The sequence below is a fragment of the Oncorhynchus mykiss genome, chromosome 9 (genome assembly GCF_013265735.2).
Source record: "Oncorhynchus mykiss isolate Arlee chromosome 9, USDA_OmykA_1.1, whole genome shotgun sequence".
Lineage (NCBI taxonomy): Eukaryota > Metazoa > Chordata > Actinopteri > Salmoniformes > Salmonidae > Oncorhynchus > Oncorhynchus mykiss.
The window spans coordinates 28,175,877-28,189,915 of record NC_048573.1 but is presented as its reverse complement, the minus strand read 5'-3'; the positions used below and the strand labels follow the sequence as shown (position 1 = coordinate 28,189,915).

Genomic DNA, 14,039 nt, shown 5'->3' with positions numbered 1-14,039 from the left:
CGGCAGGGGGACAGCCCACTGCAATGGCTCAAGCCCAACTTGGCTCTGGAGACGAGCACCTTCTGCTCAGTGAATCTGTTTTTTTGGCAACTATGTGATGTTTTTTTTTGCCAGTTTCTCCAAGGACACATTTTCAAACAAAGCTGAATGGAGGGAGTGAAAGAGTGAGGGAGGGATGGGAGGATAGATGAGTGGATGGATGGACTGATGGATGACGAGCCTCATTGCCTCTCTTGATGTTCTCCCCGTCAGTTTCCGTCCCCTGAGTGGGACACAGTGACCCCCGAGGCCAAAGACCTGATTAACAAGATGTTGACCATCAACCCTGTCAAGAGGGTCACCGCCACAGACGCACTCAAACACCCCTGGATCTGTGTACGTGTCTCTCACTCACTCACTCACTCACTCACTCACTCACTCACTCAGTTCAATGGTCCGATGAGCACACCTACAGACTCATGACGTTCTCCCCCTCTCCCCCTGTCCTCTCTGCAGCAACGCTCCACGGTGGCATCCATGATGCACAGACAGGAGACGGTGGAGTGCCTGAGGAAGTTCAACGCCAGAAGGAAACTCAAGGTGAGGGAATGTTTCTCACAGGACTTCACCAGATGTCGTGAGTGAGACTTTGAGAAAGTGACAACTCGACTAAATCCGAGCCCCATGCTTGTCATAGAGTGGACCCTGAGCACTAAATGATGTGGTTATTAGCATCACAATCTATCCACCTAATGTTGGACACCGTGTTAGGAGGGTGAGGTGACAGTGTGCCAAGTATTACAGCCTCGGAGGTCAGTTTTTCAACTCTCTGTTCCTTTTCCCTTCCTCAGGGTGCTATCCTCACCACCATGCTGGCCACACGCAACTTCTCAGGTACGATGCATCTACCTACTGTGTTGTGGTTTCTTTCAAGGTGTGTCTCTTTCGGCTCTGTATTGTCTGTGTTTTTGCTCCTTCTCTTCCTCTCGCTCGCTCACCAGATCAACATTTAGAATTCTCCCATCAGCTGCTGCTTAACAATGCAGCTGGATGTGTTATTTCACCAAAACACTTGAGGAAAACAATGGGGAGCGAAAGGAGGGATAGAGGAGCAGGTGTTAAAGGAAGGACTGATGGCGTGAGAGAGGAACAAGGACAAAAAAAAAGCACAAGAGTATGGAGCGAGTAAATGTGAAAGATGCATGAGTTGTAGGGGAGAACTCCAGGATGAATACGCTGGCCTTTAAAACTACCACCATCAGCCTGCTCTCAGTTCATATCAGTAGAGACTGCCTGGAGACCAGTGGAGCGATGCTGATCGATGCAGTTCATTCAATCTGGGCCTCTTAAAGGGCAATACTTTAATATTTTGTCTGTTAGTTAAAAAATATTGATTTTCTCTCGGGTGATGAGTGAAGGGGAAGGGAAGGAAAAGGGGATAGGGTCAGTTGCACAACTGAATGCATTCAAAGGAAATATCTTTTAACCCAACCCCTCTGAATCAGAGTGGCTACTGGAGGAAAGATGTGGACTTCACTTTCTCCTGCTTCCTTATATTTATTTGGGCAATTTAGTTCAGGCAAGAAAAACACATTGTTTAATCTCTCTCTCCCTGTCAAGACTTTGGTTCTCTTGTTAACAGAAAATATTTTATTTAAAAAGTACATTGTTTTACATTTTCATTCCATATAGCCAATACTTTTTTTTGTTCAAGAGCAAGACTTTACCAAGACCAGTGGTATTCAAAGTCGGGGTCACAACCCTTTATGGGGTCGCCCCACAAATAAAAAAAACCTACAGATTATTATATGGGATCAATATACAAACTTTTTTGAGAAAGATGTTATTGAGTATGTATTTATTGGTTTATTTTCATTTTGATAGAGATGAAAACGCTATGAATCTAAGGTTATTTGGTAATGTAGAAATGTACTGATTTTCAAGGTTGTCATTTGATTTGGAATGGGGTGGGTATTCGCATGGAATTATTTTGGGAGAAAACGGGGTCCCCAGAAATTCTGGCGGAAAAAAATGGTGTCCTCGCTGAAAAAGTTTGAATTCCACTGCTTGACACCTGTTTTATTTACTTTTTTGTTTTTTCTCCATTCTGTCTTTGGGATTGTGTAACCTTGTGAGGTAAGAGTCTCTGTCATGGAAAGAGGCATGCCTTGGCACTGCTCTCTACTCATGTGCCCGTCTTGGTAACTTGCACCCCTCTCAGACGAAACATTTTTACAAACACCTTTCTTCTTCCCTCTCTCATACTCTTCATACACTGTGTGGCTATTGTGTGACATCCCTGATCACTTTAACCAATCACTGAGCTTTTCCACGTGCCAGGAACCTCATCATTCTACCCGACCAGTCAATTAGCTCACTCCATGCGTGGACTATATTTGCATGTTAATTTAGGAGTCGATGCTAACGTGTTCTCTATTGGGGAGTTGTCATTAAAATGATGAGTCTTCCTTAAGCAATACAAGGTCTCTATTTACAAGTGGGTGTGTTGGTAGAGGACATTAAACCTCAATTCTGTAGGACTGTCACAGTTTGCCCATAATTGGCTGTCTTCACTAGATTTAGTGGTGTGTGTGTGTGTGTGTCAGAGGTGTCCTCGCTGACCTTGTCCCCTTGTCCTCTATCCTTACAGCAGCCAAGAGCCTGCTCAACAAGAAAGCTGACGGCGTCAAGGTAAGTTATCTCATCGACTTCTGCGATCTTAACATCTGACAACGCACATTGACACACACACACCTTTTAGTTATGGACTCATGTAACTTATATTGTAACTGACAGTCTCGGAAGAGAAATTGGAATATTTCTACAGTACATTTGTTTCAGCTGCCAGCAGTGAAATGGTGTCAGTTTGAGTGCTGCATGACTAACATACTGACGAGAGCAGGCACCAGACGCGATTAGGACACTCAGGTTGAAATGTCAAAACGAACTCTGAACCAACTACAGTTGAAGTCGGAGGTTTACGTACACCTTAGCCAAATACATTTAAACTCAGATTTTTACAATTCCTGACATTTAATCCCAGTAAAAATTCCCTGTTTTTAGGATCAGCACTTTATTTGAAGAATGTGAAATGTCAGAATAATAGTAGAGAGAATTATTTATTTCAGCTTTTATTTCTTTCATCACAGTCCCAGTGGGTCAGAAGTTTACATACACTCAATTAGTATTTGGTAGCATTGCCTTTAAATGGTTTAACTTGGGTCAAACGTTTCAGGTAGCCTTCCATAAGCTTCCCACAATAAGTTGGGTGAATTTTGGCCCATTCCTCCTGACAGAGCTGGTGTAACTGAGTCAGGTTTGTAGGCCTCCTTGCTTGCACACACTTTTTCAGTTCTGCCCACACATTTTCTATGGGATTGAGGCCACTCCAATACCTTGACTTTGTTGTCCTTAAGCCATTTTGCCACAACTTTGGAAGTATGCTTGGGGTCATTGTCCATTTGGAAGACCCATTTGCGACCAAGCTTTAACTTCCTGACTGATGTCTTGAGATGTTGCTTCAATATATCCACGTAATTTTCCTCCCTCATGATGCATCTATTTTGTGAAGTGCACAAGTCCCTCGTGCAGCAATGCTCCCCCAAAACATGATGCTGCCACCCCTGTGCTTCACGGTTGGGATGGTGTTCTTCACCTTGCAGGCTTCCCCATTTTTCCTCCAAACATAACGATGGTCATTATGGCCAAACAGTTTTATTTTTGTTTCATCAGAGCAGAGGACATTTAAAAAAGTACAATCTTTGTCCCCATGTGCAGTTGCAAACCGTAGTCTGGCTTTTTTATGATGGTTTTGGAGCAGTGGCTTCTTCCTCGCTGAGCGGCCTTTCAGGTTATGTCAATATAGGACTCATTTTACTGTGGATATAGATACTTTTGTACCTGTTTCCTCCAGCATCTTCACAAGGTCCTTTGCTGTTGTTCTGGGATTGATTTCCACTTTTTGCACCAAAGTACGTTCATCTCGAGGAGACAGAACGCAACTCCTTCCTGAGCGGTATGACGGCTGCATAGTCCCATGGTGTTTATACTTGTGTACCATTGCTTGTACAGATGAACGTGGTGCCTTCAGGAGTTTGGAAATTGCTCCCAAGGATGAACCAGACTTGTGGAGGTCTACAAAAAAGAATTCTGAGGTCTTGGCTGATTTCTTTTGATTTTCCCATGATGTCAAGCAAAGAGGCACTGAGTTAGGTAGGCCTTGAAATACATCCACAGGTACACCTCCAATTGACTCCAATGATGTCAATTAGCCTATCAGAAACTTCTAAAGCCATGACATCATTTTCTGGAATTTTCCAAGCTGTGTAAAGACACAGTAAACTTAGTGTATGTAAACTTCTGACCACTGGAATTGTGATACAGTGAATTATAAGTGAAATCATCTGTCTGTAATCAATTGTTGGAAAAATGACCTGTGTCATACACAAAGTAGATGTCCTAACCGACTTGCCAAAACTATAGTTTGTTAACAAGAAATTTGTGGAGTGCTTGAAAAACGAGATTTAATGATTCCAACCTAAGTGTATGTAAACTTCCGACTTAAAATTCCGACAACTGTATATTCATTTGGGGACAGGTCGAAACACATGAAGCATTCATGGATCTTTTGTAGAATTGTATTTATTTTTGAGTCACACAAAATCGTGTGTTCTCTCCTCCTCCGACAACTAATCCACAGATAAAAGGGGAATTTAGTTCGTTTCTAGTAATCTCTCATCCTTCAGTCTTCTTCTGTGGACTTTTATATGGCGGTTAGCAACCAACTTTAAGGCACATTACCGCTACCAACTGGACTGGAGTGTGGTCCTCAGTTCATCGTTTGATCATCCAAGTGGATATATGCTCCTAAAAAACAACGAGGAGATGGAATCAAGTTCTTTTTTTAACGCCTGGCTACACACAGACTCTCATTGACGCATGCGAGCAGTTTGGATGAAACAATTGATTGACATGTAGGTGTACATTTATGTTGCGACGCTCGCGCACGCAACGCGGCCTGGTGTGGTCAGCATGTAAGATATTTCAATAATCGGGCTCCGCCTTTTACAAAATAATTCAGTCACAGAGTGGTAGCGTCTGTTTTGTGATCTGAGGAAGCTGACCGATCTGCTAAATCTGACTGGAAGTCCTCATCTCCCGTCTAATCAAATCTCAGCTGTCATAGCAGCTAGTGGTTCAATATGACCTCCACGTGTTCCTCAGTAACTCTGTTCCCCCTCTATCTCTCTGTTTCTAAATCTGACTACAAAATTCGTGTCACTCTCTTCCTTATTGGGGGATTTTATTTCCCCTCCTCTCAATACTGCTCGCTCCTTTCTATTTTCTATATTTCTCCCCTACCCCCCCTTTTCTCTCACACTCCCCTCTTGTCACTCACACCCCTCTTTTCAACCCCTCATTTCTTGCTCTCCCCACTGGGGGTCTGTGTCAGACAGTGAATCACATGCTATCCCCCTCACGGCTGTGCTACAGTAGCTGTCCTCCAGTGGCCGTCTCCCCACCTTTAGTCCAGTGTCAAAATACTGGCTGACTTTGTGTATGCCCCCTGCATCTGTCTGCCTCCCTCTCCAAATGCTGATCCTAAAATACTAGGATCACATACCCAGGAGCTGCACTTGACATACACTATATATACAACAGTAGGTGGACACCCCTTCAAATGAGTGGATTTGGCTATTTCAGCTACACCCGTTGCTGACATAGGCCATTCTACTGTTTGGTTTACTGAAGAGCTCAGTGAATTTCAATGTGGCACCGTTCACAGGATGCCACCTTTCCAACAAGTCAGTTTGTCAAATGTCTGCCCAACTAGAGCTGCCCTGGTCAGCTGTAATGTTATTGTGAAGTGGAAACATCTAGGAGCAACAACGGCTCGGCCGCAAAGTGGTTGGCCACACAAGCTCCGAGAACGGGACCGCCGAGTGCTGAAGCGCGTAGCTCATTACAATCATCTGTCCTCGGTTGCAACACTCATTACCAAGTTCCAAACTGCCTCTGGAAGCAACATCAGCACAATAACTGTTGATCGGGAGCTTCATGAAATGGGTTTCCATGGCCGGGCAGCCGCACACAAGCCTAAGGTCAGTAATGAATGGAGTGATGAATCACGCTTTACCATCTGACAGTCTGACAGACAAATCTTGGTTTGTTGGATGCCAGGAGAATGCTACCTGCCCGAATGCATAGTGCCAACTGTAAAGTTTGGTGGAGGAGGAATAATGCTCTGGGGCTGTTTTTCATGGTTCGGGCTAGGCCCCTCAGTTCCAGTGAAGAGACATTTTAACGCTACAGCATACAATGACATTCTAGACCATTCTGTGCTTCCAATTTTGTGGCAACAGTTTGGGGAAGGCCCTTTCCTGTTTCCGCATGACAATGCCCCTGTGCACAAAGCAAGGTCCATACAGAAATGGTTTGTCAAGATCAGTGTGGAAGAACTTGACTGGCCTGCACAGAGCCCTGACCTCAACCCCATTGAACACCTTTGGGATGAATTGGAATGTCGACTGTGAGCCAGGCCTAATCGCCCAAGATCAGTGCCCAACCTCCCCACAGAAATGTTCCAACATCTAGTGGAAAGCTTTCCCAGAAAGCAGCAAAGGGGGGACCAACTTTATATTAATGACCATGATTTTGAAATGAGATGTTCAACGAGCAGGTATCCACTTACTCTCCTCATCATTCTACACACAATATCCCATAATGACAAAGCGAAAACAGGTTGTTAGAATTTTTTTGCAACTTTTTTTTTTTTTTAAAACATACCTTATTTACATAATTCGGACCAGTTGCTGAGACTCGAAATTGAGCGCAGGTTTCCATTAGTTATACTTGATGTTTCTAAAATTTGATTGGAGTCCACTTGTCATAAATGTAATTGATTGTTACATTACAGCCTTATTCTAAAATTGTGTTTTCCCCTCATCATTCTACACACAATAACTCATAATGACAAAGTAAAACTTGTTTTAAGAACATTTTGCAAATGTATCCCCCCCCCCCCCCCCCCCGAATAAAACAACTAATATCACATTTTCATAAGTATTCAAACCCTTTACTCAGCACACATGTATTTGGGGAGTTTCTCCCATTCTTCTTTGCAGATCCCCTCAAGCTCTGTCAGGTTGGATGGGGAACGTCGCTGCACAGCCATTTTTTTTTAGGACCATCGAAATGTTAGCTATTAAAATCAGATCCAACAATCTCAAGGGACTAGAAATCCAGGGCTTAAAAGCAAAGGTGTCAATGTATGCCGATGACTCAACTTGTCTTGAATTCGTAATATGGATCCCCTGCACAGTCTCGTTGAGGATCTAGATAGCTTCTCTAACCTCTCTAGGTTAAAACAGAAGTACGGAGGACAAAAATAACTTATGTATATTCTAAACACATTTTTTTACATACATGGAACTTTCTTTTTTTTGACACAGTAGTTACATATTGGTCTTTTGAGATACATTACATGTAACTGCTGTGCCAAATATGTAAATGTAAATGTACATACCAAGTTATTTTTGTCCTCCGAGGAGGGGTGATGGATAAACCAATATATTTGATAACACCGTTACCCCAAGGTGCTTATGGCAGGCGGTTTAAGCAGCTGTAGGAGGTTTAGCATCTAGGTACATTTGTACCTGATATATTTGCCCAAAAACTCTTTCTAAATCAGTCTATCTGCAGCCGTGTGAGTCATCGGTGTGTTTTGAAAGCACAGCAGGCAGCTTTTGAAGGATTATTTCAGGTTTAGCGCAGGGGTCCAGCATGTTACCCTCTTAAATGTCACTGCCTCTGAGGCTGTGTTGAAGAGTAGATAACCTAATGGACTGGGGAAATGGCAGGCATTACATTATTTAGTCCTGCCATCAATTTTGGTTTCTGTGTATGCTAAATCTTTAATGATTACAAATGTGTGCGGCAGGTAGCCTAGCGGTTGAGAGCGTTGGGCCAGTAACCGAAAGGTCGCTGGTTTTATTCCGGACTAGGTGAAAAATCTGTCGGTGCCCTTGATCAAGACACTTAACCCTAATTGCTCCTGTAAGTCGCTCTGGATAAGAGTGTCTGCTAAATGACTCAAATGTAAATGTGTTTGTTATAAAATAGCCTTTCTCAAAGAGTGTACTGTTAAGTCTAGGGTCTTGAGTCTTGGTTGTGTTTTGGGGTTGTGATATTGGACCCCGTTTGTCTTGTTCTCTTTTGTGTTCTGTCTGAGACTGAGCCAATGCCAATATTGCTGGTATTCCTGTCCCTATTTTTTGTCCAACCTTGCATCTACCACGGCTTGCCAGTTATGTGGTTGATTATAGAACACCCTAGTGCTGTCTAGTGGTTAGTTTCTGGGTGGTTCAATCGGCCATTTGTAGATCCCTGGCCAAGGATAGTTGTCTCGTATTGGTTTAATGAGCAACCCATTGTATAAGCCTCTTGATGTGTAGTTTGAGTTTCATGGCTAGCTCCCTATATCTCCCTGAGGAGAACCTAGTTCGATGATCAGGTGCATTCCAGTTGACCCATATTACCTAGTACTTAAAAAAAAATGTTTTACATAGCTGGGATGCCCAATGACCGGGCTACAAAATCAGGACATGCAGTTCACAAAGGAATAGCATAACACTTTTTGACCTTAATTTTGTCCCCTGACGTGCTTCCGATGCAGACGATGATGTTCCTGCTAACAGTAAAAACCCAAAAACTATTGGGATGTCACAACGTCGTTTTACTTTAAATTTCAACAGCATTGGATAATTCCATGACTACTGAATTTGTATTTCTCATCTCTAGTTTAGAGCCACAATGGCGCTACTTCGTTAGATTTAAGGTCTCCATAAACGACGTTTAATAGTGGCAATTTAGGCTTCCTGAAAAACATGAAAAATAGTAGAGCGGAACAGCCGATCGCTTTCAAGTTCATGTTTATGAAGTTCTGTTTCAGCAAGGAACTCCTTTGCATGTTTATTCTGCTTATAATCCTCCAGAATAAGGATGACCAGCTACAGGCTTGGAACCCACAGATTTGTCTCGTGAACTTACTTTCTCTCACTCTTTATACCCTGCAGATTATTTTCTCGTTAACTCCTAACATTTTCACTCCCGCAGCTGTGTATTCCGGGACACCTCTCCTGTCTCTCTCCCTGCTTGGACCACTGGGTCCTTTGTTCCTGATATCAATCGCTGTTTCTTGTCTCCGTCTCTGTCCACTTACCTTTTTAGATCAACAACAACAAGACCAATGTAGTCACCAGCCCCAAAGAGCCCCCCACTCTGGTACACTGTCTGTCTTTCTGCACGTCTGCCTGCCTGTCTGTCTGTCTCATCCTCCATGCTCGGGCTGCTCGCCTCACTCTAACAACGTCTGTCTTTGTTTTGTTCCCAGTGATGCCTTTTTTTGTACATCCCGGGGTTTGTGTTTTTACTTTCACTCCACTTAAGCCCCCCCCCCCCCCCCCCCAAGTTACCAAGGAAACCAATGAGACATGCTGGTTAAAACACGCATGCGTGCTTCCCAAAATAGACCTTGCACACTAGCAGTGAAACGCATCCTAAGATTACTCCGCTAGTGCCATCCGTGTCACCCTGTCACCACACATGAGCTTCAACGTGACCGTGCCATGGCATGCCTTATGACAGCCCACCTGTCGGCACTGCCCAGAGGGAATCGACCCAGACTTACAGCAGTTTTATCTACGCGTGTTAGACATGTCAGGTCAGCCAAGAGGCCTGTACTGTATTTAACCAGCCCCGGGCAGAACCGGAGACGCATCCCTAGTATAATGTCACCATTTGTAAATGCATACAAAATATTAGCTTCGTTTTTCCATCCCATTATGTATACAATAACATGGTAATAACCTCGTGGCTTTTTAACAATGGCTATTACACTACTTCTAAAGTGATGGGGTTATGTATTTCTAGGTGTTAGAAATGTGGCATGTTGATGTTCTCACACACAGACACACACACACACACACACACACACACAGACACACACACACACAGACACACACACACACAGACACACACACACACACACACACACACACTGTCTGGAGTCAGCTCTTAAGGGTCAACTGCACGCCTTGCTTTGGCTGTACACACGTAAAATACCTTCCTGTAGTTTATATCCAGGAAGGGCCTGGTGACTAGCATGCTTCCTACTGCTGTACACCTCCCATCCTGTCTTGGTTGCTGTGTGTCTGTTTTAAATATGAATATCATAGCCTTGTCTTCTGATGCCTTTTATATTGCACCAAGTTGACGACTCAAAGATCTCTCGTTTTCATGGAAAAAGTTGGGTGTGCTGCATTAAAGCCCTTAGCTATAGCCTCAGTGGTGCATCGTTTGTCCTTGATTTTTACCCCCAAAACTTGCCTTCTCCGAGGTTCCTTTGGCCCTTTTTTTCTCTCCTTCTTATTAACTATTTACCACGCCAATTTCCTGTCTATTTAACCCCTTCTTCACCCTCTTCCTCCTCCTCTCTGTGAACCAGGAGCCTCAAACCACTGTCATCCACAACCCAACTGATGGAAACAAAGTAGTGAGTAAATGGAACAGTAGTACCAAACATTTAGGTGTTTGATGTTGTCCTCTAGTTAGCAGAGTGATAAGCTAGTTTGGTTTTCTTACAAAGCCTTGTATAACGTTGCATGCATGGCGCCTTGGTGTGTATGTCCTAAATGTTTGTTTCATTTGCGCTTCACACAGACACCGGACTTAGGACTTTGTCAACATGTTTGATCTCAGGTTAAACAAATGTGCATGCTGTATTTATACACAGAGTATATAAAAACATTAAGAACACCGTAAGAAGGATTTTTAAGCCTTAAGACATAGATTGTGTATGTGTGCCATTCAGAGGGTGCATGGCCAAGGCAAAACATTTAAGTGCCTTTTGAACAGGGTATGGTAAAAGGGTGCCAGGCGCAAAGGTTTGTGTCAAGAACTGCTACGCTGCCGGGTTTTTCCACGCTCAACAGTTCCCTGTATGGTCCACCACCCAAAGGACATCCAGCCAACTTGATACAACTATAGGAAGCATTGGAGTCAACATGGGCCAGCATCCCTGTGAAACGCATTCGACACCTTGTAGAGTCCGTTCCCCGACGAGCTAGAATGCGATTCGGTTTGACGAATGTGGATCCAGGGATATGTCTCCTTTAGATATGTTGTTGTTTTCACGCTTTGTGCGTGAAGATGTGCATTCGGTTTTTTCACTATCTGAGTGTTGTTGGAGTAGTACTGCTAGTGGCTTGCTGTTAAAATGACATAGTTCAAAACTAGGCCCTACAGCTTGTGTGACCAAAGTGAGACGTCGACCTCTGTTCAAATCTGTTCTGTCACAATGTCAATGATGATATTTTTGTTTGTGTGACTATAGCCCAAAAGAGTATGTTTAGTTATCCAAATCTGTTCTCTCAGCGGTTCCCGAAGATAATCAGTTTCCTTTGCCCAAACTATTTTACTCATCTGACAAAGCGTTACTTCTCTTGTGCTCCCGCTTTATCCAGTTTCAACGGCCGACAGGTGTTCATTGTTCTCAGCTGTTTGTTCTTGTCCAACAGGAGTCCAGTGAGAGTGCAAACACCACCATGGAGGATGAGGACGTGAAAGGTAGGAGCACACACCTGTATTAGGCAAGTAGCTCGGTGTTGGCTGTGCACAGTCTAAGTGAAAGGGAATGTGTTATTCTCACAGCACTGACGTGTTGGTATGTATTTCTGTCCTACTGATTTTGCATCAATATGTACTGCTATCCCTGTTTTTCTTTTGTTTGTAAGAATTCATCAGGTAAGCATGTGTTTATCCAGGCATCCATTCTGCTTTTTCCAGGCATCCATATGCTTTAATTAATCCACTTCATCTGTCCATCGTTATTTATTTGACCCCCTTTTCCTGCCCAATTTTATAATATGCCATTGGAATCCAATTGCGATCTTATCTCATCACTGCAACTCCCCCAACGAGTCGAGCCATGCGTCCTTCGAAACATGACCTGCCAAAACGCGCTTTTTAACACCCGCACTAATGTGTTGGAGGAGGAGGAAACACTGTTCAACTGACGACTGGAAGTCAGCCTGCAGGCGCCCGGCCCACCACAAGGAGTCGCTAGAGCACAATGAGCCAAGTAAAGCCCCCCCCCCCCCCCCCCCCCCCCCCGGCCAAACCCTCCCCTAACCCAGACAACGTCTGAGGCCAATTGTGCGCCGCCTTATGGGACTCCAGATCACAGCCGGTTGTGACACAGCCTGGGATCAAACCCGGGTCTGTAGTGACGCTTCAAGCACTGTGATGCAGTGCCTTAGACTGCAGCTCCACTCGGGGGAGGCCCCCTATCGGTCTATCATCTGATCATGCACTGCCATCCTCCAAACTTGTAACGCTAGAATGTCTTTCTATATCAATACATTTTAACTGCAAGACTTTACTTACACTGTCAGTCCTGTGAATGATGTCATATGTCTCACCATGCATTTTATTTTTATGAAAGTTCAATTGATGTCGTCCTTCTGTTTTCACTGTGTTTGTTTAACATTTGAGTCATTTAGCAGACACTCTTATCCAGAGCAACTTAAATGAGCAATTAGGGTTAAAGTGCCTTGCTCAAGGGCACATGGACAGATGTTTCACCTAGTCGGCTCGGGGATTCGAACCAGCTACCTTTCGGTTACTGGCCCAATGCTCTTAACCGCGAGGCTACCTGCCAAGACCAATGGTATTGGCAGAACAATGGGTGAATAGTGGCCCAACTTTGATTGTCAGTGGTGCATTTTATACCCACTCTGCTGAGCTAGTTAGTGACTCATTAGTGATTTGGAACTGTGTCTACAGTGGGTTGTGGGAACTAACACAATGAGAGCAGGCTGAGTCTACAAAGAGAAGCCATGGGGGAGGTGTGGACACTGTGTACAGTCGTTTAGGGAGCCAAATCAGGCTCTGCTGCAGGCCCTGCATGATTTCCCATTTTGCTGCTGCCCTGTTGGTCCACTGAGCCAGAACAGTGTGTGTGTGTGTGTGTGTGTGTGTGTGTGTGCACGAGCAACACCATTACAGATGTAATGGTGTTGCTCGTGCACACACACACACACACACACACACACACACACACACACACACACACACACACACACTGTCATTAGTAGCATTTGTTTACCTTCCTCTTCAAATGGATGGTTTTGCTGTTTTTTTTTTTTTTTTAAACCCAGAGGGGCAACATTGCGAGACTACCGGGAACGCTTGCAAAGCAGACCAGGCTGAGGTTTGGGGTTAGAGAAGTTGAGAGAAGTGAAATATTCTTCCATCGCTGTTCATTTTCTCGAAATCTGAAGGCACGACCTGGATTGGAGCCAATGTCTTAAGTAGTCGAACATGTTATTACTCCAACCTCGTGAAAGTGACAAACCGACACACTTTCACAAGGAGTGCCTTTGATTTGACGGCCTCCACGTGCGCAGTTCGGCACGAGACCACCGTTGGACCCGATTTAACGTGTTTCTGCGCACGAGCTTAGCTAGCTAAAGTCGCTATGACATGGCCTACAAGTGTGATCGGGGATTTCCTTGTATGACGTCATGGCATCTGGGGAGCGTGACGATGACCCCAATCACAATGATTCATCTCCTCACTCTACACTCCTTCAAAAGGCCCGAGGCGGGGATGCAATTTCATTGGTCAATCTCATGAGCTACCTGCTTTGAACAGTCATTCCTAGCTCCTAGTACTCCTAGCTATGGCAGTTTGTGTGGAGAGAAAATTATGTTTCATTGCATTTGAGAGTTGCTTTCTGTCAACGTTTGCATTCCATGACGGATGATTACTGATGGGTTCTGGCTTTGTGCAATGTGACACCGTCTCATTACTGTTTTCTCCACCAAACGTGTCTGTGTTGCGGCTGTTGTTTAGAGACTCGTCATTTTCATATTCCCTTTGTTTTTCTTTGTTTGAAAGATGAAGGCATTGCATTTCCCAGTTTGACGTGGTCGTTCCATCACGTTGTGCGTGTGTAGGAGTTGGTAGACTGTAGGATGTGGGTTTTTGCATTGTCTCGC

At 44.2% G+C, this 14,039-nt stretch overlaps 1 protein-coding gene across 12 annotated transcripts in view; it reads left to right on the top strand.

Moving 5' to 3' along the window:
- Positions 1 to 14,039, top strand: part of camk2d1 (calcium/calmodulin-dependent protein kinase (CaM kinase) II delta 1) — a 119,793-nt gene that overhangs the window by 93,545 nt on the left and 12,209 nt on the right. For 2 of the 12 annotated variants that reach the window (XM_036987760.1, XM_036987759.1), the window contains exons 10-16: positions 253 to 375; positions 496 to 579; positions 831 to 873; positions 2,633 to 2,670; positions 9,208 to 9,261; positions 10,484 to 10,531; positions 11,556 to 11,604. In XM_036987760.1, coding sequence (XP_036843655.1) covers positions 253 to 375; positions 496 to 579; positions 831 to 873; positions 2,633 to 2,670; positions 9,208 to 9,261; positions 10,484 to 10,531; positions 11,556 to 11,604 — 439 coding nt within the window. Of the gene's footprint in view, positions 1 to 252; positions 376 to 495; positions 580 to 830; positions 874 to 2,629; positions 2,671 to 9,207; positions 9,262 to 10,483; positions 10,532 to 11,555; positions 11,605 to 14,039 lie in introns of all 12 variants that reach the window. The other 10 variants (XM_036987758.1, XM_036987757.1, XM_021615342.2 and 7 more) reach the window with 5 other exon arrangements.